Source organism: Lipophrys pholis (genome assembly GCF_963383615.2).
Source record: "Lipophrys pholis genome assembly, chromosome: 11".
Taxonomy (NCBI): Eukaryota; Metazoa; Chordata; class Actinopteri; order Blenniiformes; family Blenniidae; genus Lipophrys; species Lipophrys pholis.
This window is the reverse complement of record NC_137631.1, coordinates 303,184-330,356: the sequence shown is the minus strand read 5'-3', so window position 1 is coordinate 330,356 and position 27,173 is coordinate 303,184. Positions and strand designations below refer to the sequence as shown.

Sequence of the window (27,173 nt, the reverse complement as noted above, 5' to 3'; positions counted from 1 at the left end):
TAAAGGACGGAGTTAAAGATCTGCTGGCCTGAAGGAAACACACCTGCAGATCCAACCAACCGCCAATCAGCCCCCTGTGAGTGAAGACAAACTGTGTGTGTGTGTGTGTGTGTGTGTGTGTGTGTGTGTGTTGTGTGTGTGTGTGTGTGGGTGTGTGTGTGTCATGATCAGGTTATCTGCTGAAATTCTGAGGAACAGAAGAGCCCACTGTTTGTTCCCTTCTCCACAGAGACCCGATACACAGGTGTGTGTGTGTGTGTGTGTGTGGGGAGGGGAGGAGGAGGAGGAGAGGAGGAGAGGAGAGGAGAGGAGGAGAGGAGGAGAGGAGGGAGGAGAGGAGAGAGGAGAGGAGAGGAGAGGAGAGGAGAGGAGAGAGGGAGGAGAGGAGAGGAGAGAGAGAGAGGAGGGGAGGAGAGAGAGAGGAGGAGAGGAGGGAGGAGAGAGGAGAGGAGGGAGGAGAGGAGGAGAGAGAGGAGAGGAGGAGAGGAGAGGAGAGGAGGAGAGAGGAGAGGAGAGGAGGAGAGAGGAGAGGGAGGAGGAGAGAGGAGAGGAGGGAGGAGAGGAGGAGAGAGGAGAGGAGGGAGGAGAGGAGGAGAGGAGAGGAGGGAGGAGAGGAGGAGAGAGGAGAGGAGGGAGGAGAGGAGGAGGGAGGAGAGGAGGAGAGAGGAGGGAGGAGAGGAGGAGGGAGGAGAGGAGGAGAGAGGAGGGAGGAGAGAGGAGAGGAGGGAGGAAGAGGAGGGAGGAGAGGAGGAGAGAGGAGGGAGGGGAGGAGGGAGGAGAGAGGAGAGGAGGGAGGAGGAGAGGAGGAGGGAGGAGAGGAGGAGAGAGGAGGGGAGAGGAGGGAGGAGAGAGGAGAGGAGAGGAGGAGAGAGGAGAGGGAGGGAGGAGAGAGGAGAGGAGGGAGGAGAAGAGAGGAGGGAGGAGAGAGGAGAGAGGAGAGAGGGAGGAGAGAGGAGAGGAGGAGGAGGAGAGGAGAGGAGAGGAGGAGAGAGGAGAGGAGGGAGGAGAGGAGGAGAGAGGAGGAGGAGGGAGGAGAGGAGGAGAGGGAGGGAGGAGAGGAGGAGAGGAGGGAGGATGAGGAGATGAGAGGAGGAGAGGAGAGGAGGAGAGGAGGGAGGAGAGGAGGAGAGAGGAGAGGAGAGGAGGAGAGGAGAGGGAGGAGAGAGGAGAGGAGGAGGAGGGAGAGGAGAGAGGGAGGAGGAGGGAGAGAGGAGAGGAGAGGAGGAGAGGAGGAGGAGAGAGGAGAGGAGAGAGGAGGGAGAGGAGAGGAGGAGAGAGGAGAGGAGGAGAGGAGGAGGAGAGGAGGAGAGAGGAGAGGAGGGAGGAGAGGAGAGGAGAGGAGGAGGAGAGAGGAGAGGAGGGAGGAGAGGAGGTGAGAGGAGACGGGAGGAGTGGAGAGGAGGGGAGGGAGGAGAGGAGGGAGGGAGGAGGAGAGGAGAGGAGGAGGGGAGAGGAGATGGGAGGAGAGGAGGAGAGGAGGGAGGAGGAGGAGAGGAAGAGAGGGAAGAGGAGAGGAGAGAGGCGGGAGGTGGAGGAGGGAGGTGGAGAGGTTGTTTGTGGTGTGTGGTTGTTTGGGGAGAGGAGAGGAGGAGAGAGGAGGGAGGGGTGAGGAGGGAGGGAGGGAGGAGAGAGGAGAGGGAGGGAGAGGAGAGGAGGAGAGGAGGAGGAGGGGGGAGAGAGGTGAGGAGAGGAGGGAGAGGGAGGAGTGAGTGAGGAGAGGAGAGGAGAGGGGAGAGAGAGGAGGAGGAGGATAGGAGGGAGGAGGGAGGAGAGGATGGGAGGAGGAGAGGAGGGTGAGAGAGGAAGAGGAGCGGGAGGAGAGAGCGAGAGGAGGAGAGGAAGAGAGGAGGAGGGGAGGGGGGAGGGTGTGGGTGGTGGGGTGGGAGGAGGTGAGGAGGGAGGAGAGAGGAGGAGGAGAGCTCTTCGTCTGTCTGCTCGTTTTTTTTCGCTGAGCGTGAGGGTGGAGGAGGAGGAGAGGAGGGAGGAGAGAGGAAGAGGAGAGGAGAGAGAGAGAGAGGAGGGAGGAAAAAGGCTTCATGTCGGCCTCTGAAGACTTTTTTATCATTGTAGTGAAGATCAGTCAAATCTTCCAGCCTTCAGAACAAAACCTGGACCAGGTAGAGCTGTGTCGGTAGAACTTCTCTAAGCCACGTGGGCTTTCATTACAAAGACAATCCAGAGCTACACTCGGTAGAGCACAGACCTCACCAATGCAACATTTTGGGTGTGGAACTGAGTTAGCATCACTAGCATGTTAGCCATTAGCTCATATCGATGTGAAACACTGAGCAGGGGAGCGTCTCCATGGCAACAGACGCTGATCTCCTTTGATCTCCATGAGGAGCCTCTCCTCCACCTTGTGTGGGACAGTTCTGCAGTTTTTGGGGAGATTTATTCTGAAACATTAAGTCGTTAACATCCTGTTGGTCCTCGGGGAGGACAAACCCTCCCTGAAGGTTTCGTGGAATTCAGGTGAATGTTTGAGCAAAAAGTTGGTAAAATACAATCAAAACAATAAATAAAAATAAATACTTCACTTCTGTTGGCCAAGAGAACAACAGCACCAGCTAGTGGCCCGATGGGACATGGTTTTCAAAAGGTTGCCATGGTGAGGGAGGGGTGAGGGAGGGTGAGGGAGGGTGAGGGAGGAAAACGCCGCAGAAAGAGGCGGCGGTTTGTTACCTGAGCGAGTCGGGAAGCGCCGCCGGCTCGGTGGCCGCCACCACGGACAGGAAGGAGTGAAACAGCTCCCGTTTACACAGGAGAGATCTGGAAACAGGAAACAGGAAACACTGAGCACGTCACATTAAGAGAATAAAAGCAGCAGTGAAGCCTCCGACTGGAGGAACTGAGCGGGACTGAGCGGGACCAACCTGGACCCAGGACTCCCCACACACTTCCTGGTCGCTCCCTGCTTGTAGCCGTTAGCAGTGACATCTAGTGGCTGATCGGCGACATTACACCAGCTGATGGCTGAAACACACAGTACAAGGTGGATGTAGAGAGTGACTGACGGAGGGTGGAGGGTGGAGGGTGGGTCCTACCTGCTCCACAGGGGCATATGCGGCCCTGTTTGCCCCGCTGCTGCAGCACAGCCTGATTGTGACTGAAGGGAAACTCCAACCTGGACTGAAGCAGCTGAGGAGGACGAGGAGAGAAACCAGGAGGAAGATCAGAGACGGAGGAACACCTGGGGGCAGAAGAGCAGGGGCAGAAGAGTTAATACCCCCACATCTATCCCGACACCAAAGCTACCCCACATCTACCCCGACACCAGAACTACCCCACACCTACCCCCAACACCAGAACTACCCCACATCTACCCCCGACACCAAAGCTACCCAACATCTACCCCCGACACCAGAACTACCCCAGTCGGTCTTTCTGGTGCTGACCTTTCCACCAGCGCTCTGTGCATCACTTCCTGTCGGTACGGACACGCCCCCACCACCACCGTGCTGAAGAACAGCGCCTCCTGCAGGTAGTGGCTCAGCAGCGCCCCCTGGAAGCCCAGGACCCCCCAGCGGGCCAGCTTGTCACTGCAGGACAGGGACAGGGTGGGCTCTCCTCGGCCCGGCTTCAGCCGCAGGGCCCCCGTACTGTGGTACCTTGTCCCGGGCTGCAGGGGGTCTGCCGGGCCCCCCGGGACACACTTTGCCCCAGTTCTGTGGAGGTCGGGGACCGGAGGGGGTAACCCCCCAGGGACAGGGTCTAAGGGGTCTGAGGGGTCTGACCAAGCAGGACTTCTCAGACCTCCAGACTCTGGTGGTTCTCCTGGTTCCTCGGTCGGTTTCTGCTCCAGACGAAGCAGCTTATACTCCCGTCCTCCGTCAGGCTCCTCACACCTCCTCTTAGGGGCTCCTCCTCCTCCTCCTCCTCCTGTTCCTCCTCCTCCTCCTCCTCCTGTTCCTCCTCCTCCTCCTGTTCCTCCTCCTCCTCCTGCTCCTCCTCCTGCTGCTGCTCCTCCTCCTGCTGCTCCTCCTCCTGTTCCTCCTCCTCCTCCTCCTGCTGTTCCTCCTCCTCCTCCTGCTGCTCCTCCTCCTCCTCCTCCTCCTGTTCCTCCTCCTCCTCCTGTTCCTCCTCCTCCTCCTGCTGCTCCTCCTCCTCCTGCTGCTGCTCCTCCTCCTGTTCCTCCTCCTCCTCCTGCTGCTCCTCCTCCTGTTCCTCCTCCTCCTCCTGCTGCTCCTCCTCCTGTTCCTCCTCCTCCTCCTGCTGCTGCTCCTCCTCCTGTTCCTCCTCCTCCTCCTGCTGCTGCTGCTCCTCCTCCTGTTCCTCCTCCTCCTCCTGCTGCTGCTCCTCCTGTTCCTCCTCCTCCCTCACTGCTCCTCACAGACGGGACGATGACGCAGGGCTGAGACAGATTGTCAGCCATCGGGATGATGGAGGCATCTCCACCTGGAGACACAGGAGGAGGAGCGGTGAGGAGGAGCAGAGGGGAGGAGCAGAGGGGAGGAGGAGCAGAGAGGAGGAGGAGCAGAGAGGAGGAGGAACAGAGAGGAGGAACAGAGAGGAGGAGGAGCAGAGAGGAGGAGGAGCGAGGAGGAACAGAGAGGAGGAGGAGCAGAGAGGAGGAACAGAGAGAAGGAACAGAGAGGAGGAGGAGCAGAGAGGAGGAGGAGCAGAGAGGAGGAGGAGCGGTGAGGAGGAGCAGAGGGGAGGAGGAGCAGAGAGGAGGAGGAGCAGAGAGGAGGAGGAGCAGAGAGGAGGAACAGAGAGAAGGAACAGAGAGGAGGAGGAACAGAGAGGAGGAGCAGAGAGGAGGAGCAGAGAGGAGGAACAGAGAGGAGGAGGAGCAGAGAGGAGGAGGAGCGGTGAGGAGGAGCAGAGGGGAGGAGGAGCAGAGAGGAGGAGCAGAGAGGAGGAAGAGAGAGAAGGAGCAGAGAGGAGGAGGAGCAGAGAGGAGGAAGAGAGAGGAGGAGGAGCAGAGGGGAGGAGGAGCAGAGAGGAGGAGGAACAGAGAGGAGGAAGAGAGAGGAGGAGGAGCAGAGGGGAGGAGGAGCAGAGAGGAGGAGGAGCAGAGAGGAGGAAGAGAGAGGAGGAAGAGAGAGGAGGAAGAGAGAGGAGGAGGAACAGATAGGAGGAAGAGAGAGGAGGAGGAGCAGAGAGGAGGAAGAGAGAGGAGGAGGAGGTTAACCTCACAGGGAGTGTGGCTGGTGAAGAAGATGAAGGAGATTCCTGGCTGAAGCTTCCATTTCCCTCTTTGCTCCGCTGGGGCAAATACTGAGCTGCCCCGGCCGCTAACTGCCCCAAGGAGCTGCTGGGTCAGATACCTACACCCACACACACACACACACACACACACACACACACACACACACACACACACACACACACACACACACACGTCAGGATGTCATTTTAAGGCCTCATGGGGGTCAAAGGTCGCCGCTTTCCAACGACTCAGAGGAGAAAGAAAAGTCACCTGACGCCTCCTCTCCTGGCGATGACCTCGGCGTGGCTGTCGTTCAGGACGTCCCCTGGAAGGACCACAGCACCCGGGACTCATTACTTCAATGAAGACCAATCAAATCAAAGCCCTTCAGTCAGAACTATGGATGGTTACACACCGCTGGGACTCATCGCCGTCCGTCCCACACATTTGGTCCCTGTTCCCATGGAAACCACCTCCAGCTCAGCTGGAAAACACGTTCTATTTCATTTTTATACATTTTGTAAAGTTAACAGTTACAGAATCAATTTAACTGTCCATGTCTGACATTTTTTTATTTCATACTTTAGTTATTGTATGAAACAGAAAACATTAATTAAATTAAATCTGCTGAAAGTATATATATATATACACTGAACAAACATATAAACACTTTTGTTTTTGCTGCCAGTTTTCATGAGCTGAACTCAAAAGATGGAAAACATTTTCTATAAAGACAAAAAACCTATTTCTCTCAAATATTGTTGACAAATCTATCTAAATCTGTTAGTGAGCTTTTCTCCTGAGCCAAGATAATCCATCCTGAACCTGCTGCTCTGCCGTGTGCTGCTCTGCCGTGTGCTGCTCTGCCGTGTGCTGTTCATGTGTTCCTGCTCTCTCATGACAATCAATCATATGTTAATCATATTTAGCTTGTAACCTCTCTACTGTAGGAGCGCCGCAGCTCGTTAAAATGTGGGAGTGCAGACTTGCATGATGCACCTGAACGCATCACGAACAGCTGTCAGCTCCTGGAGTTCAAACCAACCAGCATGGCGCTCTGACAGAGCTCTCTTTATTACTGGAGCAGTTCAGAGGAATGTGTTTCTGAAAGCTCTGGAGGACAGAAATAAACTGCAGCTGAAAAGTTTAAACGCCGCATCACAGACGTGTCGCTGCTGTGAGGGGCGTGGCCTGTTGTGAGGGGCGTGGCCTGTTGTGAGGGGCGTGGCCTGTGAGTTCGGCAGCTTCTTATGGGAGTATGAACAGTCCTGCAGAAAAAGCTTTTTTTTCAGCAGCTGGCTGACGTCACTGCTGAACCTTCTTCTTCTTCTTCTTATGGCTTCAAAAAGGGAGGATGAAGGAGCCTTAACATAGATTTAGACAAATTTGTCAACAATATTTGAGAGAAATAGGCCTTTTGCATAAATAGAAAAAGTCTTAGATCTTTGAGTTCAGCTCATATAAATGGGAGCAAAAACAAAAGTGTTGCGTTTATATTTGTGTTCAGTAAATATATATATATATATATATATATATATATTTTTAACCTTTAAAAAAAAAGGAACTAATAAATTGAACTGCTAGTCGCTGAGATTTCTGACATTATTGGACTGAACCCAACCTGGTCCGGTCTGGTCCCCCCGGCGGAGCTTCAGCACCGCGGCCAGCAGGCTCCACTCTCTGCCTGCCTCAGGCTTCCCTCTGCGGGGCAGCGAGTGGAAACGCTCGTAACACAACCGGGCGACTTCGTCCGCGTCCACCATGTCAGCGAGGGACCGGGGGGGGCGGAGTACCAGAGGCCGGGGACAGGCAGAACGGCTCCCGAGAGCGGAGGCACGGCGGGAAAACAATCGGAGCTTCGCGGGGGACGTTTAACGGTGGAACACCGAGTCTGAACTGTGGCCACTTCCGGAAAGAATGACGAGTTTCCGGTAATCTGTAGTCGTTTGGCAGTAATTTCACATTAAGAGTCTGAACTTTTTGCACTGAATTTGATTTATTGCTTTGCTTTATTATTATATCTATGCTTATTTACACTTAAATTGTTTTGATTTAGTTGAATTAATTACATTTATTTTATTTTTATTCAAATATATAAAATCTAGGGGATTTAAATTTAAAAAACAAACATGTCTTTCAGTTTCAATAATATTGAAATTAATAATTAAACAAATTAACAATAACGTCCATACTTCAATTTTTAATTTCATTTAATTAGATAATATATTTTAAACCAGGGTGCTTTGATATATATTTAAACCTTTGCTTTTAGAATAAATAATTCTGAGAGTATAGTCGTACATTGAGGCATGATTGTACTTTTAGACTTTTTCAGTAGTTTGACTGGTCATGTGACTTTTCACTATCAAGTGATTCATACATCAAAATATAAGTGGAGATGTTTTGTAGAGTCCCGACCAGCTCAGCTGGTAGAGCGTCAGACTCTCAGTCTCAAGGTAGAGGGTTCATGGCCCACGTCGGGCGCCACCTTCCTGAGGGCTCTCCACCTTCCTGTGGGCTCTCTCCACCTTCATGAGGGCTCTCCACCTTCCTGTGGGCTCTCTCCACCTTCCTGAGGGCTCTCCACCTTCCTGAGGGCTCTCCACCTTCCTGAGGGCTCTCCACCTTCCTGTGGGCTCTCCACCTTCCTGTGGGCTCTCTCCACCTTCATGAGGGCTCTCTCCACCTTCCTGTGGGCTCTCCACCTTCCTGTGGGCTCTCCACCTTCCTGTGGGCTCTCCACCTTCCTGTGGGCTCTCTCCACCTTCATGAGGGCTCTCCACCTTCCTGTGGGCTCTCTCCACCTTCCTGAGGGCTCTCCACCTTCCTGTGGGCTCTCTCCACCTTCCTGAGGGCTCTCCACCTTCCTGTGGGCTCTCTCCACCTTCCTGTGGGCTCTCCACCTTCCTGTGAGCTCTCCACCTTCCTGTGGGCTCTCCACCTTCCTGTGGGCTCTCTCCACCTTCCTGAGGGCTCTCCACCTGCAGGAAGTTTCTTAATGGTGCAATATGATCTGGGTGACGGTGCTCAGACTGACACCACCACCACCCGGGAACAGATAAGAGGGAGGAGATGGATGGATGGAGGGAGGGAGGGAGGGTGGATGGATGGAGGGATGGATGGAGGGATGGATGTTTGTAGAACCACTAGATGTCACTGTATGACAACAGTAAGACTTCCCAGGGTAACAGTTACTTTTCATAATACTACAAGTATTTGTCTTCACTTTCTGATCATTTAGATAATTTTAGTTTCTCATCTATTCATGAAACATCTTGATGTACAGAAAGTTATGTTACATTTAATCTAATCAGATTAACTCTAATCAGCCTCCATCTCTATCTCAACACTGAGGAACTGCTTCCATGTTTTCAAAATGAGCTTCAGCTCCAAAGAGCAAAAACTTCACAAACTATGATTAATTAAAAATATATAAGCTGCAAACACAAAGGGAATAAAATAGGTATTTCTATCAGAAGAGATTGTTGTAGTAGAACATGAGTGTACAAACTGCAGTATTACTGAGAAACAGTTTCTCCCTTTAAACAATAAGAGCACAAACACAGTTTAACACTGAAATCTCTTTTATTTCTTTTATGTACAGGAGAGAAAAAAACTTCTTTTCACAATGAACAGAAGAATAAAAAATAAAAGACATCTGCTGTGTGTGTGTGTGGTTCATGATCCGGCTGTCGCAGCTCCGACGGGTCGTTAAAACCTAAAAAAACAAACGTGTTTCTCTGGTAGATGATATGTGATTTACTGTGTCTGTGCTGTTTGGGGGGGGGGGGGGGGGGGGGTCCTGCCTCTCTGTTACACTCACACAGTTTATATGCTTACACACACACACACACACACACACACACACACACACACGCACACACACACACACACACACACACACACACACACACACACACACACACACACACACACACACACACACACACACACAGTCACTCCTGTCCGAAGCCCTCCGTCTCCTCGATGGCGAACAGCAGCTTCTCCCGGAGCTGCTCCAGGCTCCGGTAGGGGGGCAGGTCCAGACGGTTGAAGCTGTGGACACACAGGAGACACGTTACGGACTAAACCTCTTGCAGAACTCTGGAGTCTGGACTCTGGACACTCTGGAGTCTGGACACTCTGGCAGTGACTCTTCTCATTCACTGGGAAGAGGTCTTTCCAGAACCTTGGTCTCTCCAGAAAAGCCTTGTGATTGCATCTAAGAGGTCTTTCTCATGTGAACAGTCCAGAACCGAGCCCAGTGGAGGACCCAGGACCAGGGGCAGAGCGGCACTTTACCATGTGTGGCTTCTTGGAAGCCAAGTCTCCTTCCCCACTTTGTCTATGCAGAACTTCTGGGGACCGTTACTTCCTGCAGCAACAGAGAACAAAGTGTTAGAACACAGTTCATGTAGAGTACATGAAGTTTTCTTCTCCTGTACTTCATGATGACATCGTGCTGGAAGGTCAAATATATTTAACTGGCAGATTCTGCTGGTTTCAAACTCAGATTATAGAGACTATCGCCACCTACTGTTCAAGAGTGTTATTGACAGGTTCAGTACAGGTGTGTGTGTGTGTGTGTGTGTGTGTGTGTGTGTGTGTGTGTGTGTGTGTGTGTGTGTGTACCTATGAGCTCAGCGAAGCCTCCCACAGGCAGCCGGCAGGTTCCCGTCACAAACTGCAGCAGACGGATCCTCTTCTCGTTGTCCATCTCCTTCACCACCTGCAACGACAGACGGTCAGCCTGAGAACCCGGCGGTTCCTGTCCTCCAGAACCTTACAGGTTCTACTCTTCAGAACCGTACCTGCCAGAACCAGTGGATCTGCTTGCTGTTCTTGGTGTAATGTCTGTAGATCGTATTCTTCTGCCAGTCAGACAAATCGATCTCCTGCATCCCACAAAGCATCAGCTGTGGAGGACACACACACACACACACACACACACACACACACACACACACACACACACACACACACACACACACACACACACACACACACACACACACACACACACACACACACACACACACACACACACACACACAGAATTTGTTAGAAAGCTACACTAATGAATGCTGACAGCAGGTGGCGCTGCTCCAGCATGTTATCTGAGCTCCAGTGGAGTTCACAGATGTTCTCCAGGTGTGAGGATCTCCTGAGGTGTGTGTGTTTGACCAGCTGACCTCCAGCTCCTTCTCGTCGAAGTAGCGGAGCCACTCCAGAGGAACCACCTCGTTGAAGCCGTCCAGGAAAGCTTTGGTCTGCTCCTCCACGCCCCGGGTGAACCTCCAGTCCGTCAGCAGGCTGGAGGAACAATCACAACCTTAGAACCTCACTCTCCCTCTTCTTCTTCAGTGGGTGGGGCTGGTGGAGCCGACCCTACCTGATGTACTCCTCCTTGTTCTCCTCGGTGACCAGCTCGTTCTCCCCGTCGTCCTTCAGCTGGTGGGTGGAGACCTTCCCCAGGATCTCCATGTCCTGGGCGAAGTACAGCTCCACCCCACACTCCTCCAGGTTGTTCTCCCTGAAACACAACCAGCTTTACTGAGGCTGTCGGCCGCCAGCGGAGACCTTCACCTGGTTCTACCAGAGACCTTCACCTGGTTCTACCAGAGACGTTCACCTGGTTCTACCAGAGACCTTCACCAGGTTCTACCAGAGACCTTCACCTGGTTCTACCAGAGACGTTCACCTGGTTCTACCAGAGACCTTCACCTGGTTCTACCAGAGACGTTCACCTGGTTCTACCAGAGACTTTCTACCAGAGACCTTCACCTGGTTCTACCAGAGACGTTCACCAGGTTCTACCAGAGACCTTCACCTGGTTCTACCAGAGACGTTCACCAGGTTCTACCAGAGACGTTCTACCAGAGACGTTCACCTGGTTCTACCAGAGACGTTCTACCAGAGACGTTCTACCAGAGACGTTCACCAGGTTCTACCAGAGACGTTCACTTGGTTCTACCAGAGACGTTCACCTGGTTCTACCAGAGACGTTCTACCAGAGACGTTCACCAGGTTCTACCAGAGACCTTCACCTGGTTCTACCAGAGACGTTCACCAGGTTCTACCAGAGACGTTCTACCAGAGACGTTCTACCAGAGACGTTCACCAGGTTCTACCAGAGACGTTCACTTGGTTCTACCAGAGACGTTCACCTGGTTCTACCAGAGACGTTCTACCAGAGACGTTCACCAGGTTCTACCAGAGACCTTCACCTGGTTCTACCAGAGACGTTCACCAGGTTCTACCAGAGACGTTCTACCAGAGACGTTCTACCAGAGACGTTCACCTGGTTCTACCAGAGACGTTCACCTGGTTCTACCAGAGACGTTCACTTGGTTCTACCAGAGACGTTCACCTGGTTCTACCAGGTTCTACCAGAGACGTTCACTTGGTTCTACCAGAGACGTTCACCTGGTTCTACGAGAGACGTTCACCAGGTTCTACCAGAGACGTTTACTTGGTTCTACCAGAGACGTTCACCTGGTTCTACCAGAGACGTTCACTTGGTTCTACCAGAGACGTTCACCTGGTTCTACCAGAGACGTTCACCAGGTTCTACCAGAGACGTTCACTTGGTTCTACCAGAGACGTTCACCAGGTTCTACCAGAGACGTTCACTTGGTTCTACCAGAGACGTTCACCTGGTTCTACCAGAGACGTTCACCAGGTTCTACTCGAGACGTTCACCTGGTTCCATGGAGCTTTCATAGAAAGATACGCCAACTAAAAGTACATTTATGTCAAAGAGCGGTTTCTTGTCCACTCGTGGTAAATTTTCCTCATGTGGCTCCTTTAAACATTTGAACACCTAGAGCTACATTCGGTAGAGCAGACCTTCGCCAACGCCACATTTGTGATACCAGAGACGTTCACCAGGTTCTACCAGAGACGTTCTACCAGAGACGTTCTACCAGAGACGTTCACCAGGTTCTACCAGAGACGTTCACTTGGTTCTACCAGAGACGTTCACCTGGTTCTACCAGAGACGTTCTACCAGATACGTTCACCAGGTTCTACCAGAGACCTTCACCTGGTTCTACCAGAGACGTTCACCAGGTTCTACCAGAGACGTTCTACCAGAGACGTTCTACCAGAGACGTTCACCTGGTTCTACCAGACGTTCTACCAGAGACGTTCACCTGGTTTTACCAGAGACCTTCACCTGGTTCTACCAGAGACCTTCACCTGGTTCTACCAGAGACGTTCACCTGGTTTTACCAGAGACCTTCACCTGGTTCTACCAGAGACCTTCACCTGGTTCTACCAGAGACGTTCTACCAGAGACGTTCACCTGGTTTTACCAGAGACCTTCACCTGGTTCTACCAGAGACGTTCTACCAGAGACGTTCACCAGGTTCTACCAGAGACGTTCACTTGGTTCTACCAGAGACGTTCACCTGGTTCTACCAGGTTCTACCAGAGACGTTCACTTGGTTCTACCAGAGACGTTCACCTGGTTCTACCAGAGACGTTCACCAGGTTCTACCAGAGACGTTCACTTGGTTCTACCAGAGACGTTCACCTGGTTCTACCAGAGACGTTCACTTGGTTCTACCAGAGACGTTCACCTGGTTCTACCAGAGACGTTCACTTGGTTCTACCAGAGACGTTCACCTGGTTCTACCAGAGACGTTCACTTGGTTCTACGAGAGACGTTCACCAGGTTCTACCAGAGACGTTCACTTGGTTCTACCAGAGACGTTCACCTGGTTCTACCAGAGACGTTCTACCAGAGACGTTCACCAGGTTCTACCAGAGACCTTCACCTGGTTCTACCAGAGACGTTCTACCAGAGACGTTCTACCAGAGACGTTCACCAGGTTCTACCAGAGACGTTCACCTGGTTCTACCAGAGACGTTCACCAGGTTCTACCAGAGACGTTCACTTGGTTCTACCAGAGACGTTCACCTGGTTCTACCAGAGACGTTCTACCAGAGACGTTCACCAGGTTCTACCAGAGACCTTCACCTGGTTCTACCAGAGACGTTCACCAGGTTCTACCAGAGACGTTCTACCAGAGACGTTCTACCAGAGACGTTCACCTGGTTCTACCAGACGTTCTACCAGAGACGTTCACCTGGTTTTACCAGAGACCTTCACCTGGTTCTACCAGAGACCTTCACCTGGTTCTACCAGAGACGTTCTACCAGAGACGTTCACCTGGTTTTACCAGAGACGTTCACCTGGTTTTACCAGAGACCTTCACCTGGTTCTACCAGAGACGTTCACCTGGTTTTACCAGAGACCTTCACCTGGTTCTACCAGAGACGTTCTACCAGAGACGTTCACCTGGTTCTACCAGGTTCTACCAGAGACGTTCACTTGGTTCTACCAGAGACGTTCACCTGGTTCTACCAGAGACGTTCACCAGGTTCTACCAGAGACGTTCACTTGGTTCTACCAGAGACCTTCACCTGGTTCTACCAGAGACGTTCACTTGGTTCTACCAGAGACGTTCACCTGGTTCTACCAGGTTCTACCAGAGACGTTCACTTGGTTCTACCAGAGACGTTCACCTGGTTCTACGAGAGACGTTCACCAGGTTCTACCAGAGACGTTTACTTGGTTCTACCAGAGACGTTCACCTGGTTCTACCAGAGACGTTCACTTGGTTCTACCAGAGACGTTCACCTGGTTCTACCAGAGACGTTCACCAGGTTCTACCAGAGACGTTCACTTGGTTCTACCAGAGACGTTCACCTGGTTCTACCAGAGACGTTCACCAGGTTCTACTCGAGACGTTCACCTGGTTCCATGGAGCTTTCATAGAAAGATACGCCAACTAAAAGTACATTTATGTCAAAGAGCGGTTTCTTGTCCACTCGTGGTAAATTTTCCTCATGTGGCTCCTTTAAACATTTGAACACCTAGAGCTACATTCGGTAGAGCAGACCTTCGCCAACGCCACATTTGTTTGTGGAACCGAGTTAACATCGCTAGCATGATAGCCATTAGCTCATATCGATGCTAACTAGCCTGTCAGGTAGCTACGTCACTGTGAAACAGAGCGTCTCCATGGCAACAGACGCTGCTCTCCTTTGATCTCCTCCATGAGGAGCCTTTCATCTGCTCTGTATGGGACAGTTTTTCACTGTTTTCTGGTTTTATTCTGAAACGTTCAGTCGTTAACGTCCCAGGATCTCATGACGGGTCCTTGATGAGGACAAACCGTCCCAGGATCTCATGACGGGTCCTTGATGAGGACAAACCGTCCCAGGATCTCATGACGGGTCCTTGATGAGGACAAACCGTCCCAGGATCTCATGACGGGTCCTTGATGAGGACAAACCGTCCCTGAAGGTTTCAGAGAATTCAGGGAAGACGTTTTTGTGAAAAGTTGGTCAAATTAAATACATTCGTACAAACCAATAAATAAATAAGTAAATAAATAAGTAAATAAATAAATAAGTAAATAAATAAGTAAATAAATAAATAAGTAAGTAAATAAGTAAATGAATGCAGACAAAAAAAAAAATCCCTTTCTCAGCCAACTTTGTTGCCAGAAGTAATAAACGATCTTATATGTCGGTAATTTAAATTTTCTGCATTTCTGTGGTAAAATGACCAAGAATGAAATACTTCAGTTTCCATGTATCGAATGTAAAATGTAAGGATGGAGTCTCTGAGCAGTGGCGAGCTGTCTGGCCTCACAGCCAGAGGGTTCCTGGTTGGAGTCCAGGCTGCCAGGCGGTGGGCGACGGTCCGGGCTGCAGTACTTACTTCACCCACATGATGGAGTTGTAGAACTCGGGGTCGATGGACTCCAGGTCTTTGAGCGTGGGCTTCTTGTCCAGCATCCTCTTGTAGAAGGGCAGCGTGAAGCCGGTGTCGATGAACTTCCCGTGGTACAGAGCCTGCGGGGAGCGGCGGAAACCTTTTTAATAAAGAGACGCAGTCGCTCCTGCTGCCGACACACGCTTCAGATTAACGCTCAACAAAGGGCAAATATCTGAGCGTCAGAAACCCCGGCTGAGCCAATCACCTTCTCAGGAAACACCAACCAGCTTTTAATGTGTCAGAGAGCCGACCAATCACAAGGAGGGAAAATACAGCTGGACCAAACGGCTTCTAGAAAACTCTGGAGAGAAACGCCTCGACCAGGAGTCACACCAGGGAGTCTCACCAGGAGTCTCACCAGGAGTCTCACCAGGGAGTCTCACCAGGAGTCACACCAGGGAGTCTCACCAGGAGTCTCACCAGGGAGTCTCACCAGGAGTCACACCAGGGAGTCTCACCAGGAGTCACACCAGGGAGTCTCACCAGGAGTCACACCAGGAGTCTCACCAGGAGTCACACCAGGAGTCTCACCAGGAGTCTCACTAGGGAGTCTCACCAGGAGTCACACCAGGAGTCTCACCAGGAGTCTCACCAGGAGTCTCACTAGGGAGTCTCACCAGGAGTCACACCAGGAGTCACACCAGGGAGCCACACCAGGGAGTCACACCAGGGAGTCTCACCAGGAGTCACACCAGGAGTCTCACCAGGAGTCTCACCAGGGAGTCACACCAGGAGTCTCACCAGGGAGTCACACCAGGAGTCTCACCAGGAGTCTCACCAGGAGTCACACCAGGGAGTCTCACCAGGAGTCACACCAGGGAGTCTCACCAGGGAGTCTCACCAGGAGTCTCACCAGGGAGTCACACCAGGGAGTCTCACCAGGAGTCACACCAGGGAGTCTCACCAGGAGTCTCACCAGGGAGTCACACCAGGAGTCTCACCAGGAGTCTCACCAGGAGTCACACCAGGGAGTCTCACCAGGAGTCACACCAGGGAGTCTCACCAGGGAGTCTCACCAGGAGTCTCACCAGGAGTCACACCATATAGTCCAGAGATGGCTGAAGCCCAGCAGCAGAAGACAAAGTGTACTTTCCGCCATGACACCCTGAAAGGTAAGGAAGCGGCTGACCATGGCGATGAAGCGTCCGATGAAGCGGAAGTAGGTGAGGTGGTCGGGGTTGATGGAGGAGGCCGGGTTGATCTGCAGGCAGTAGTTGTTCTTGCCGGCGTATTCGAACAGGCAGTACATGGGGTTCAGGACCTCGTGGGACAGCAGGAAGAACCACTCCCTGCAGGGCGACAGGACGGACCGTTACTACGTCAGCGCACAGCGCCACCTTCTGGTCAACGCCTCAACAAGGCTCACAGGGACAAGAGTCTGATTTTCTTCTCCTCCACTGAGATCAAGTGAAATAAAACCAAAACAGTACATTGATTATACAACAATCACAGTGAGAACAGGAACGAATAAACCCAGTACTTCATATCAGCAGAGACACAAATACACAGGAAGAGCAGAATGAGTACCTCATTAGAACATTGGGGGAAGAAGAAAGAACATGAGGACAGAAATGAAGACATTCATGAGCTCAAGTCTCAACTTCTCCTCTGGAAGTTTGATTAAAACTAAAAGAAAGATGGTTGACACAAACAGACATTTTTAGAACGATTTAAAAATATACTACGTACTACTAAAAGATACTCATTACCAGTGTTTGAGTCAGAAAATAAGTGAAGAGCTGCATCACCTGGAGCGGCTCTGTGAACTTTTACTGTTTCACTGAACTCTTGTTTACTGAGAAGAAACACCATTAATCCTGAACCAGCTAGTGCTGATGACAAAACATTATAGAGCATCTTCCTCCCCTGACATCAGATTATAGAGCATCTTCCTCCTCTAACATCCAGATCATAGAGCATCTTCCTCCTCTAACATCCAGATTATAGTGCATCTTCCTCCTCTAACATCCAGATCATAGAGCATCTTCCTCCTCTAACATCAGATTATAGAGCATCTTCCTCCCCTAACATCAGATTATAGAGCATCTTCCTCCTCTAACATCCAGATCATAGAGCATCTTCCTCCTCTAACATCCAGATTATAGTGCATCTTCCTCCTCTAACATCCAGATCATAGAGCATCTTCCTCCTCTAACATCAGATTATAGAGCATCTTCCTCCCCTAACATCAGATTATAGAGCACCGTCCTCCTCTAACATCAGATTATAGAGCATCTTCCTCCCCTAACATCAGATTATAGAGCATCGTCCTCCTCTAACATCAGATTATAGAGCATCTTCCTCCCCTAACATCAGATTATAGAGCATCTTCCTCCCCTAACATCAGATTATAGAGCATCGTCCTCCTCTAACATCAGATTATAGAGCATCTTCCTCCCCTAACATCAGATTATAGAGCATCGTCCTCCTCTAACATCTAGATTATAGAGCATCTTCCCCACAGTGCTAACAGCTCAGCTCATATAAGAAACTTCACAAGGGAACTAGTTTCCTTTGAATTGAAGTAAACAACTAAATTCAGTTTCTTGACGAGACAAAACAAAGACAGTGTCACTTTATTTCCAGATTGAACCTTTGATGTAAAGTTGCTTTGTTCTGCCCGTCGGTCGCTGGTCAGAACTGCTTTGATGTTCCTGGTACCTCTCACTGCTCTGAGGGCTTCCCAGTGAAAGACCAATCAGAATCAGAGAATGACCATAAAACCCACCAACAGATGAAAGACATCCTGCTCCTCCACAGAACCCAGATCGAGACAGAACAAAAGGTCCAACAGGCAGGATGGACCAAATCAAAGACACAAACAGATGCATGTTAGACAGAATGAAGGCCCTCCACCAGCGGCAGCACCAGAGCCCCGGCCCCCTGCTGAGGGTGGGGTGGGTGGGTGGGTGTATGGACTGAAGGACGAAGTGACGGACGCAGACACCTCCCAACATCCCGTCCGTGGTTCTACCCTGTGGTAGAACAGCATGATGTCACCTACCATAGGGTAAAACCACTGACGTGACACCGGAGACAGAGACACAATGCAAAAACCAAAGAGCAAAGAAAAACCCGCCAACAGAAACATAACCACAGATACAAAGAAGGAGGGATGTGATGGAGGGATGGAGGAGGAGGACAGAGGAGGAGGAGGTGGTCATATTACATCATACATCAGAGTAACAGTGACAGTATTGATAATGGAATGATATTCTTACAGGGCAAAAGAAATGACTTTAGATACTGTGATTATGAGTCTTTAATACCTCAAAGAAGCTTGGAGCTCCACAGGGATCACTTCTGGATACACTTTCCTTTTAATTTCATATTAATAGAAATGATCAATAATTGTATGGTTATTTTCTGTGAAGACCAAAGTCAAAGCCTCAAGGATCACTTCTGGAAACCCTCTTCCAATTCCATAAAATACATGTAGGGAAGCACCGAGCCACGTTTCTTCACTCCCGATCCCGGAATGTGGATATCTGCCGATACCGATACTACTCTGATAGCAGAACTCTGTTTGCTTTAATATTATTATTATCATCATTATTGTTGATTTTATATGAGGCTGTAATAAACTCCTCTCTACAGTAAAGTATGAAATGTACTAATGTATACATGTACTCTCTCTAAAGACAACTTGAGGTTAGTATCAGGACAGAAAAGGAAGCAGTACAAAGTATTTTAGTTCCATGTGGACATTTGCTAACATCTACGTTGCTGCATTGCTCTGCTAACATCCACGTTGCTGTGTTGCTTTGCTAACATCTACGTTGCTGTGTTGCTTTGCTAACATCTACGTTGCTGTGTTGCTTTGCTAACATCCACGTTGCTGTGTTGCTTTGCTAACATCCACGTTGCTGCATTGCTCTGCTTACATCCACGTTGCTGTGTTGCTTTGCTAACATCTACGTTGCTGTGTTGCTCTGCTAACATCCACGTTGCTGTGTTGCTTTGCTAACATCTACGTTGCTGTGTTGCTCTGCTAACATCCACGTTGCTGTGTTGCTTTGCTAACATCTACGTTGCTGTGTTGCTCTGCTAACATCTACGTTGCTGTGTTGCTCTGCTAACATCCACGTTGCTGTGTTGCTTTGCTAACATCTACGTTGCTGTGTTGCTTTGCTAACATCCATGTTGCTGCATTGCTCTGCTAACATCCACGTTGCTGTGTTGCTTTGCTAACATCTACGTTGCTGTGTTGCTTTGCTAACATCCACATTGCTGTGTTGCTTTGCTAACATCCATGTTGCTGTGTTGCTTTGTGGTGTTGTGAGACTAAAATCCCTCCAATCAGCAACATGTTGCCATGAAAAGTTGGATAGCACAGTGCTACTTCCCTAGCCTGCTCGCTGGCTGCAAACTGTGGACTGGATTTCCTGCCTCATTCCTCCTGGTCTCATTGAGACCCGCCTCCCTTCAGGAAATCCACTCCACAGTTTGCAGCCAGCGAGCAGAGCAGCAGCAGGGAAACACTGGGGATCATTTCAGCACCATGAAGCAGACCAGGATCATGGATCAGACCAGGATCATGGATCAGACCAGGACCATGGATCAGACCAGGATCATGGAGCAGACCAGGATCATGGAGCAGACCAGGATCATGGATCAGACCAGGACCATGGATCAGACCAGGATCATGGAGCAGACCAGGATCATGGATCAGACCAGGATCATGGATCAGACCAGGATCATGGATCAGACCAGGACCATGGAGCAGACCAGGATCATGGATCAGACCAGGATCATGGAGCAGACCAGGATCATGGAGCAGACCAGGATCATGGAGCAGACCAGGATCATGGATCAGACCAGGATCATGGATCAGACCAGGATCATGGATCAGACCAGGACCATGGAGCAGACCAGGATCATGGATCAGACCAGGATCATGGAGCAGACCAGGATCATGGAGCAGACCAGGATCATGGATCAGACCAGGACCATGGATCAGACCAGGATCATGGAGCAGACCAGGATCATGGATCAGACCAGGACCATGGATCAGACCAGGACCATGGATCAGACCAGGATCATGGATCAGAACCTCTGATCAGTGAGTTATGTTGGGATCAGAACCTGAACCCGGATCGGATCGTTCCATCACTAAAAATAAATGACTGCACAGACGAGGTGGAAGTTATTTTACATGTTTTGTTTTTCCATTTCTAAAGAATTGACCCTGGTCAGAAAGTGTTGATCAGGATTAATACGGAGTTCCTCAGGACTCTGGAACCCTTTTCCTTTCATGATGCTTCATTTAGAAAATGTGTCAGAATGACTCGTTTTCTTTGGTTGTGAATGTTTGTCAGCGTTAATAGAAAGTATGAAAGTTCCTCAGAGATCAAGTCAGGATCCTCAGGTCTTTTGATTTGATCCTGATGGGAATCTTCCCATGATGGGTTCCTCAGGGTTCCTCAGGGACCAACTGTAGGTTCCTAATGCTTCCTCTTGAAACACAGAAATCAAAGCAAAATGTGTTTTTTGACCATGTTTCCGCTATAATATAATATTCTAAATACTTGGGGGGTAGGTTTCTGGTCCTTGGTGCTCTGAGACGGATGATTAAAGATGCTGCGACACAACTCACATTCAAGCTCAATGATTCTCTGAAAAAAGAGGTTTTTGTTTTGTTCAATGTAAAAGATAAATAGAGTAACGGTGGCGTGTGGACGAGCCACCAGACAGTACAGACCCCCAGCAGCAGAGACAGGGACGTCACCAAGCTTTAAACACAGTCCCACCAACACACACAGGTGGTCTGCTCACCTGGCTATGCCGCCGTAGTCCAGCCCCTCCTCTCCTCTCATGATGATGTAGAGTCGGCGGCGGAGGTCGTACGGCTTCACGTTCATGATCTGATCAGACAAACTTCAGTTATTACTGAATCAGGATTCAACCACACTGACAACTGATGGAGGGGGAGGGGGAGGGTGACCTGCTGGAAGGAGTCCTCAAACAGGGTCTGTCTGGAGACTGAGATCTTCACATGGCTGGGTAATGCATTGGACTGGAGGGGGGGGGGGGGGGGGGGGGGGGGGAAGAGAGAGAGGGGGGGGGGGGGGGGGGGGGGGGGGGAGAGAGAGGGGGGGGGGGGGGGAGGGAGAGAGAGAGGGGGGGGGGGGGAGAGAGCATAAAACTGGTTTCAGTCACACTAATCAGCCAATTCATGTTAATGACTAAACCAAAACATGGGGAGTTCCACAGGGTTCTGTTTTAGAACCAATACTGTTTACAGTACACGTTCTCCCTGTAAGGAACCTGATCAGAAACACCCCATTGACATGCAGAAGAGACACAAAGAGATCAATGTATGACAGCAGGTGATTATCAGGGGGTCTGAATATCTGCACAGGAAGTTGAACCCCAACGGCTTTGAAATGCTGCAGCAAGACCGCATCAATTCAATAGAATTCTAAAGTCCCCTCTGGGTCTGGGTCTGCAGGTTCCCCCTCCCCCAAGTCTGATTCTGCAGGTTCCCCCTCCCCTCAGTCTGGTTCTGCAGGTTCTGTACTTGCTGGTGAGGAATTGTTGGTTTCTTCTTGTATTTATGTTTTATTTACACAAATAAACCCAAATTGAATGTTGTTGGTCATCCTGCTCCTTCTGAAGTATTTACAGGTGAAGAAATCCTGACTTGTAAAGGTAGAACAAGGTAGAACAAGGTAGAACAAGGCAGAACAAGGTAGAACAAGGTAGAACATCTCCCAGCAATGTAGGTGATTTAGGAGAAGAAACTGTGACAAAAGGATTTCTGGTGGCTTCACACTCACATGGCACAGGAAACGGAACTGGTGGTACTTCCACCTGAAACTCCGGTCGTAAGCTCCGGGTGAGCCTCCCTGTCGAGACCTGGGGTGGGGGGTGGGGGGTGGGGGGGGGGGGGTAGTTTGTTAAAGCTCATGATCACAAATAGACTCAGTTTAGAAATTAGAGGATAAAAACCTGCAGCTGTGTTAAAACCTTCCCAGGCTCTCTGTAAGGCTCTGTAAGGCTCCCTGTAAGGCTCTGTAAGGCTCCCTGTAAGGCTCTGTAAGGCTCTGTAAGGCTCTCTGTAAGGCTCTGTAAGGCTCCCTGTAAGGCTCTCTGTAAGGCTCTGTAAGGCTCTGTAAGGCTCCCTGTAAGGCTCTCTGTAAGGCTCTGTAAGGCTCTGTAAGGCTCCCTGTAAGGCTCTGTAAGGCTCCCTGTAAGGCTCTGTAAGGCTCTCTGTAAGGCTCTGTAAGGCTCTGTAAGGCTCTCTGTAAGGCTCCCTGTAAGGCTCTGTAAGGCTCTGTAAGGCTCTCTGTAAGGCTCTGTAAGGCTCCCTGTAAGGCTCTGTAAGGCTCTCTGTAAGGCTCTGTAAGGCTCCCTGTAAGGCTCTGTAAGGCTCTCTGTAAGGCTCTGTAAGGCTCTGTAAGGCTCTCTGTAAGGCTCCCTGTAAGGCTCTGTAAGGCTCTCTGTAAGGCTCTGTAAGGCTCTGTAAGGCTCTCTGTAAGGCTCTGTAAGGCTCTCTGTAAGGCTCCCTGTAAGGCTCTGTAAGGCTCCCTGTAAGGCTCTGTAAGGCTCTGTAAGGCTCTCTGTAAGGCTCTGTAAGGCTCTGTAAGGCTCCCTGTAAGGCTCTCTGTAAGGCTCTCTGTAAGGCTCTCTGTAAGGCTCCCTGTAAGGCTCTGTAAGGCTCTCTGTAAGGCTCTCTGTAAGGCTCCCTGTAAGGCTCTGTAAGGCTCTGTAAGGCTCTCTGTAAGGCTCTGTAAGGCTCTCTGTAAGGCTCCCTGTAAGGCTCCCTGTAAGGCTCTCTGTAAGGCTCTCTTTAAGGCTCCCTGTAAGGCTCTCTGTAAGGCTCTCTGTAAGGCTCTCTGTAAGGCTCTGTAAGGCTCTCTGTAAGGCTCTGTAAGGCTCTGTAAGGCTCCCTGTAAGGCTCTGTAAGGCTCTCTGTAAGGCTCCCTGTAAGGCTCTGTAAGGCTCTCTGTAAGGCTCTGTAAGGCTCTCTGTAAGGCTCCCTGTAAGGCTCTGTAAGGCTCTGTAAGGCTCTGTAAGGCTCTCTGTAAGGCTCTGTAAGGCTCTCTGTAAGGCTCTGTAAGGCTCTGTAAGGCTCTCTGTAAGGCTCTGTAAGGCTCTGTAAGGCTCTGTAAGGCTCTGTAAGGCTCTCTGTAAGGCTCTGTAAGGCTCTGTAAGGCTCTCTGTAAGGCTCGTCAGGCCCAACATGATTGTATCCATACTACACTCTGGGTTCACTCCTTAACGTAACGATCCAGAAACGTTCTCCACCTTTCCTAAAGAACTTTATGTTTCACTTCAGGAGTTCTGAGCCTCTGGATCTTTATTTTATTTAAATTGTGACTGTTCAGACGGGAGACGGAGGATCTCCTCACACAAGAACCCAGTAGCTCTGGAGCAGGAGCAGTCAGAACCCAGTAGCTCTGGAGCAGGAGCAGTCAGAACCCAGTAGCTCTGGAGCAGGAGCAGTCAGAACCCAGTAGCTCTGGAGCAGGAGCAGTCAGCGTGTACAGGGTGCACCGGCACACAATTTGGGCTGCGCTGTTGACCGCAAGGGGTCAGAGCGGTGGATTGTGGGGGGGTCAGAGCGGTGGATTGTGGGGGGTCAGAGCGGTGGATCGTGGGGGGTCAGAGCGGTGGATCGTGGGGGGTCAGAGCGGTGGATCGTGGGGGGTCAGAGCGGTGGATTGTGGGGGGGTCAGAGCGGTGGATCGTGGGGGGTCAGAGCGGTGGATCGTGGGGGGTCAGAGCGGTGGATCGTGGGGGGTCAGAGCGGTGGATTGTGGGGGGGTCAGAGCGGTGGATCGTGGGGGGTCAGAGCGCACCCTAGTGCACGGAGGCTGTGACAATTTTGATGTCCCTGCGCCTTGGGGAGAGCGTGGGAAGGCCTTTAGTGTGAACACACACACACACACACACACACACACACACACACACACACACACACACACACACACACACACACACACACACACACACACACACACACACACACACACACACACACACACACACACACACACACACACACACACACACACACAGTGTGTGATGTTCACCATCTGCTGCCTGTAGAAAGCCGCTACCTGCTCCAGCACTGTTTGGACCCTCTAGTGGTTCAAAGTGGCATTACAAGTTAGCAAAATAATGGTCTACTTTCCCTTTAACCATATCTGATAACTTTTGTTTTCCCACGATGATTTTGTTTGTTTGTTTGTTTGTCTTTTACAGTTTGAGGTCCTCACTGGTCCATCACCTCCCTCTCCTCTCAGTACTACACTTAGTTAAAGCAGCCTTCACTCGTTAACTGGGCAGAATGAAGTAAGTTAACTGCAGCACTCTGTTCAATGGAAACCACACTCAATGGAGTGTTTTTGCACTCAATCATCTGAGACTTTAATCACTTTCACTAATGTTTTATCATGTAAAAACTATCATTAAAATTCAATTCATATAGAAATAGAACAAAATTCAAGGAGATCAAAGCTTGTAGTGGAAAAAACCTCTAGAAAGCGTCCAAAGTATTTAAACTCCAATAGATACAGAAGCAGTGGAGCCGTCTCTCTCTTCTGTCACCTCACTGGTCTGAAGAAATTATTTAGATTTGTCAAAAGAAATAGAGAAAACACACATATTTTGGGGATAAAATTTCATTTTTGTTGTTTTGTCTTTGAAGGAGAAGTATTTTTCAGGGTGATACATGAAGTAAAGTTGGGTCAATCCAGGTTGACTGTGGATGATTGGAACAGTTGAAGCAGACTTCCTGGAACCAGAGGTGACGTCATCCTAAACCTTCATCTGATTTCATCACAGGTGAGAATCAACAAGAACTTTAGTAGATTCCTGCCTCACTGAGTGAAACAGGCTGAGAGAATATTTACCCTGACTCAAACCCGGGGCGGGGGTCTTTAAAGGTGGTGGTGCGCGAGTTGTGGTCCACAAAATATCGGACTCCCTCGGCGGTGTACTTCATCTCCCAGCCCGGGGGCAGGGGGTGCTCCTTGATCATCCTGCAACAGGGAGAGGGCAGTGAGCGCAGTCCCAGCCTGCCAGCATCCCCCAGCCCTCAGGGGGCGACGAGAAACACCCCCGACCCCGACTCCAAACCAGCCAATCAAATAACCAACCAACCAACCAACCTGCTAACCAACCAACCTACCAACCTGCTAACCAACCAACCAATCTGCTAACCAACCAACCAACCAACCAACCAACCAACCAACCAACCAACCAACCAACCAACCAACCAACCAACCTACCAACCCACCAACCTACCAACCCACCAATTCAATAACCAGCCAGCCAGCCAACCAACTTGCTAACCAACCAACCAATCAACCCACCCACCAACCAAATAAATAACCAATCAACCCACGAACCAATCAACCAACTAATTTAATAACCAATCAACCCACCAACCAACCAATTAAATAACCAATCATCCCACCACCAACCAACCAACCGATTGAATAACCAACCAACCAACCAACCAACCAAGCAAACCAACCAACAAATGAACCAACCAATTAAAAAACCAATCAACCCACCAACCAACCAACCGATTGAATAACCAACCAACCAACCAACCAAGCAAACCAACCAACAAATGAACCAACCAATTAAAAAACCAATCAACCCACCAACCAACCAAACGATTGAATGAATAACCAACCAACCCACGAACCAATCAACCAACCAATTAAATAACCAATCAACCCACCAACCAATCAACCAACCAATTAAATAACCAATCAACCCACCAACCAATCAACCAACCAATTAAATAACCAATCAACCCACCCACCAACCAAACGATTGAATGAATAACCAACCAACCAAGCAAACCAACCAACCAACCGATTGAATAACCAACCAACCAACCAACCAACCAACCAACCAACCAACCAACCAACCAACCGATTAAATAACCAACCAACCAACCAACCAATCAACCAACCAACCCACTAATGAACCAACCAACCAACCAACCGATTAAATAACCAACCAACCAACCAACCAACTAAATAACCAACCAACCCACCAACCAACCCACCAACCAATCAACCCACCCACCAACCCACCCACCACCTCCAGATGATCAGGGGGCTCCCGGCCCTGGAAGCCCCGCCTCCTTTCTGAATAATTAAGTTTGTTCTTCAGAAAGTCGAGGAAAACCTGTCGCCTTCAGAAAAGTGTAAAATACTGTTTTCTAAAAAATAAAAGTATTAAGCAAGTATTAATTTGAAACTCCAGGAGAAATGATAAACTAATTACTAATAATACTAAATCTGGCTTCTTACGCCATAAAGCAAAAATACATTTAATAAATAAACAATGCAGAAGAAAACGTATTTAGTCTTTTTCCATTAAATGATTAAATTAAATTAAATCCCTGTTGGATCTCTTTGCAGGATCATTTAGGATTCTTACACTGAACAATGATTTTCTCTAGTTTCGCTTTTAATAAACTTAAAAAATTGTATTGACTTTTTGTTAAAAACTTTTTTTTTTGATTTAACAAAATAACTTGTATAAAATTGATTTCATCAGTTAACATAAGTTTTGCAAGTCATTCTTAAAAACAATAATAATAATCATAATAATAATGCTATAATAATAATAATAATAATCATAATAATAATGCTATAATAATAATAATAATCATAATAATAATGCTATAATAATAATAATAATAATGCTATAATAATAATAATAATAATAATAATAATAATAATAATAATAATAATAATAATAATTTCTCTACTCAATAAATTAGTGAGACGTTTTCAGGAATCTTATTCTTAAATTAGAAATTTACATTAAATAACATTTTGGGGCTAAATTAATTACCTGAATAATAGGATACGTTTAAAATCTTAAAACAAATGAGGGCGGTCACATGACCCAGCAGCAGGTCACCTGCTTCCAGGTAAGAAGGATGAAGAGTTGATGAAGAGTTCTGATCCTGGAGACAAACCATCACCATCACAGCAGGACTGACGTGAGGCTGGATCCACCTCAGCTGGTGGGACACCTTTCCTTCTAGATATAGATATATAGATATAGATCTAATTTCTGAGTAACCACAGTATGAATCTTCCAGTAGGTCCACTGGTTCTACAGAGCTGCCGGCTTTAAGATGCTCTGATTGGTGCGTTGGTGAGAGTGGGCGTGTCCACAACCTTCTGATCTATGAGGACCCCGAGGAGAACAGCTGAATACACTTCCATCAGCAAACTGGGATCTTTT

General features: G+C 49.5%; 2 protein-coding genes across 3 annotated transcripts in view; both read right to left on the bottom strand.

Annotated features, from left to right (window-relative positions):
• The window catches only part of adat1 (adenosine deaminase tRNA specific 1), a gene marked incomplete at its 5' end in the record, with an annotated part of 13,588 nt that extends 6,673 nt beyond the window's left edge, over window positions 1-6,915 (bottom strand). Inside the window, 9 exons of the mRNA XM_080474747.1 lie at window positions 2,683-2,769; window positions 2,874-2,973; window positions 3,045-3,190; window positions 3,396-3,835; window positions 4,289-4,395; window positions 5,140-5,270; window positions 5,423-5,477; window positions 5,568-5,636; window positions 6,774-6,915. Of these exons, the coding sequence (XP_080330873.1) occupies window positions 2,683-2,769; window positions 2,874-2,973; window positions 3,045-3,190; window positions 3,396-3,835; window positions 4,289-4,395; window positions 5,140-5,270; window positions 5,423-5,477; window positions 5,568-5,636; window positions 6,774-6,915 (1,277 nt within the window). The remainder of the gene's footprint in view (window positions 1-2,682; window positions 2,770-2,873; window positions 2,974-3,044; window positions 3,191-3,395; window positions 3,836-4,288; window positions 4,396-5,139; window positions 5,271-5,422; window positions 5,478-5,567; window positions 5,637-6,773) is intronic.
• A 1,806-nt stretch (window positions 6,916-8,721) lies between these two features.
• The window catches only part of wwp2 (WW domain containing E3 ubiquitin protein ligase 2), a 51,776-nt gene continuing 33,324 nt past the window's right edge, over window positions 8,722-27,173 (bottom strand). Inside the window, exons 10-21 of one of the 2 annotated variants that reach the window (XM_080474946.1) lie at window positions 24,806-24,934; window positions 21,725-21,803; window positions 20,890-20,961; window positions 20,721-20,809; window positions 16,075-16,234; window positions 14,889-15,022; window positions 10,545-10,685; window positions 10,345-10,465; window positions 9,964-10,068; window positions 9,785-9,881; window positions 9,455-9,527; window positions 8,722-9,208 (exon numbers count right to left, since the gene is read on the bottom strand). In XM_080474946.1, coding sequence (XP_080331072.1) covers window positions 9,109-9,208; window positions 9,455-9,527; window positions 9,785-9,881; window positions 9,964-10,068; window positions 10,345-10,465; window positions 10,545-10,685; window positions 14,889-15,022; window positions 16,075-16,234; window positions 20,721-20,809; window positions 20,890-20,961; window positions 21,725-21,803; window positions 24,806-24,934 — 1,300 coding nt within the window. In that variant the 3' untranslated portion in view covers window positions 8,722-9,108. The remainder of the gene's footprint in view (window positions 9,209-9,454; window positions 9,528-9,784; window positions 9,882-9,963; window positions 10,069-10,344; window positions 10,466-10,544; window positions 10,686-14,888; window positions 15,023-16,074; window positions 16,235-20,720; window positions 20,810-20,889; window positions 20,962-21,724; window positions 21,804-24,805; window positions 24,935-27,173) is intronic. The other variant, XM_080474947.1, reaches the window with a different exon arrangement.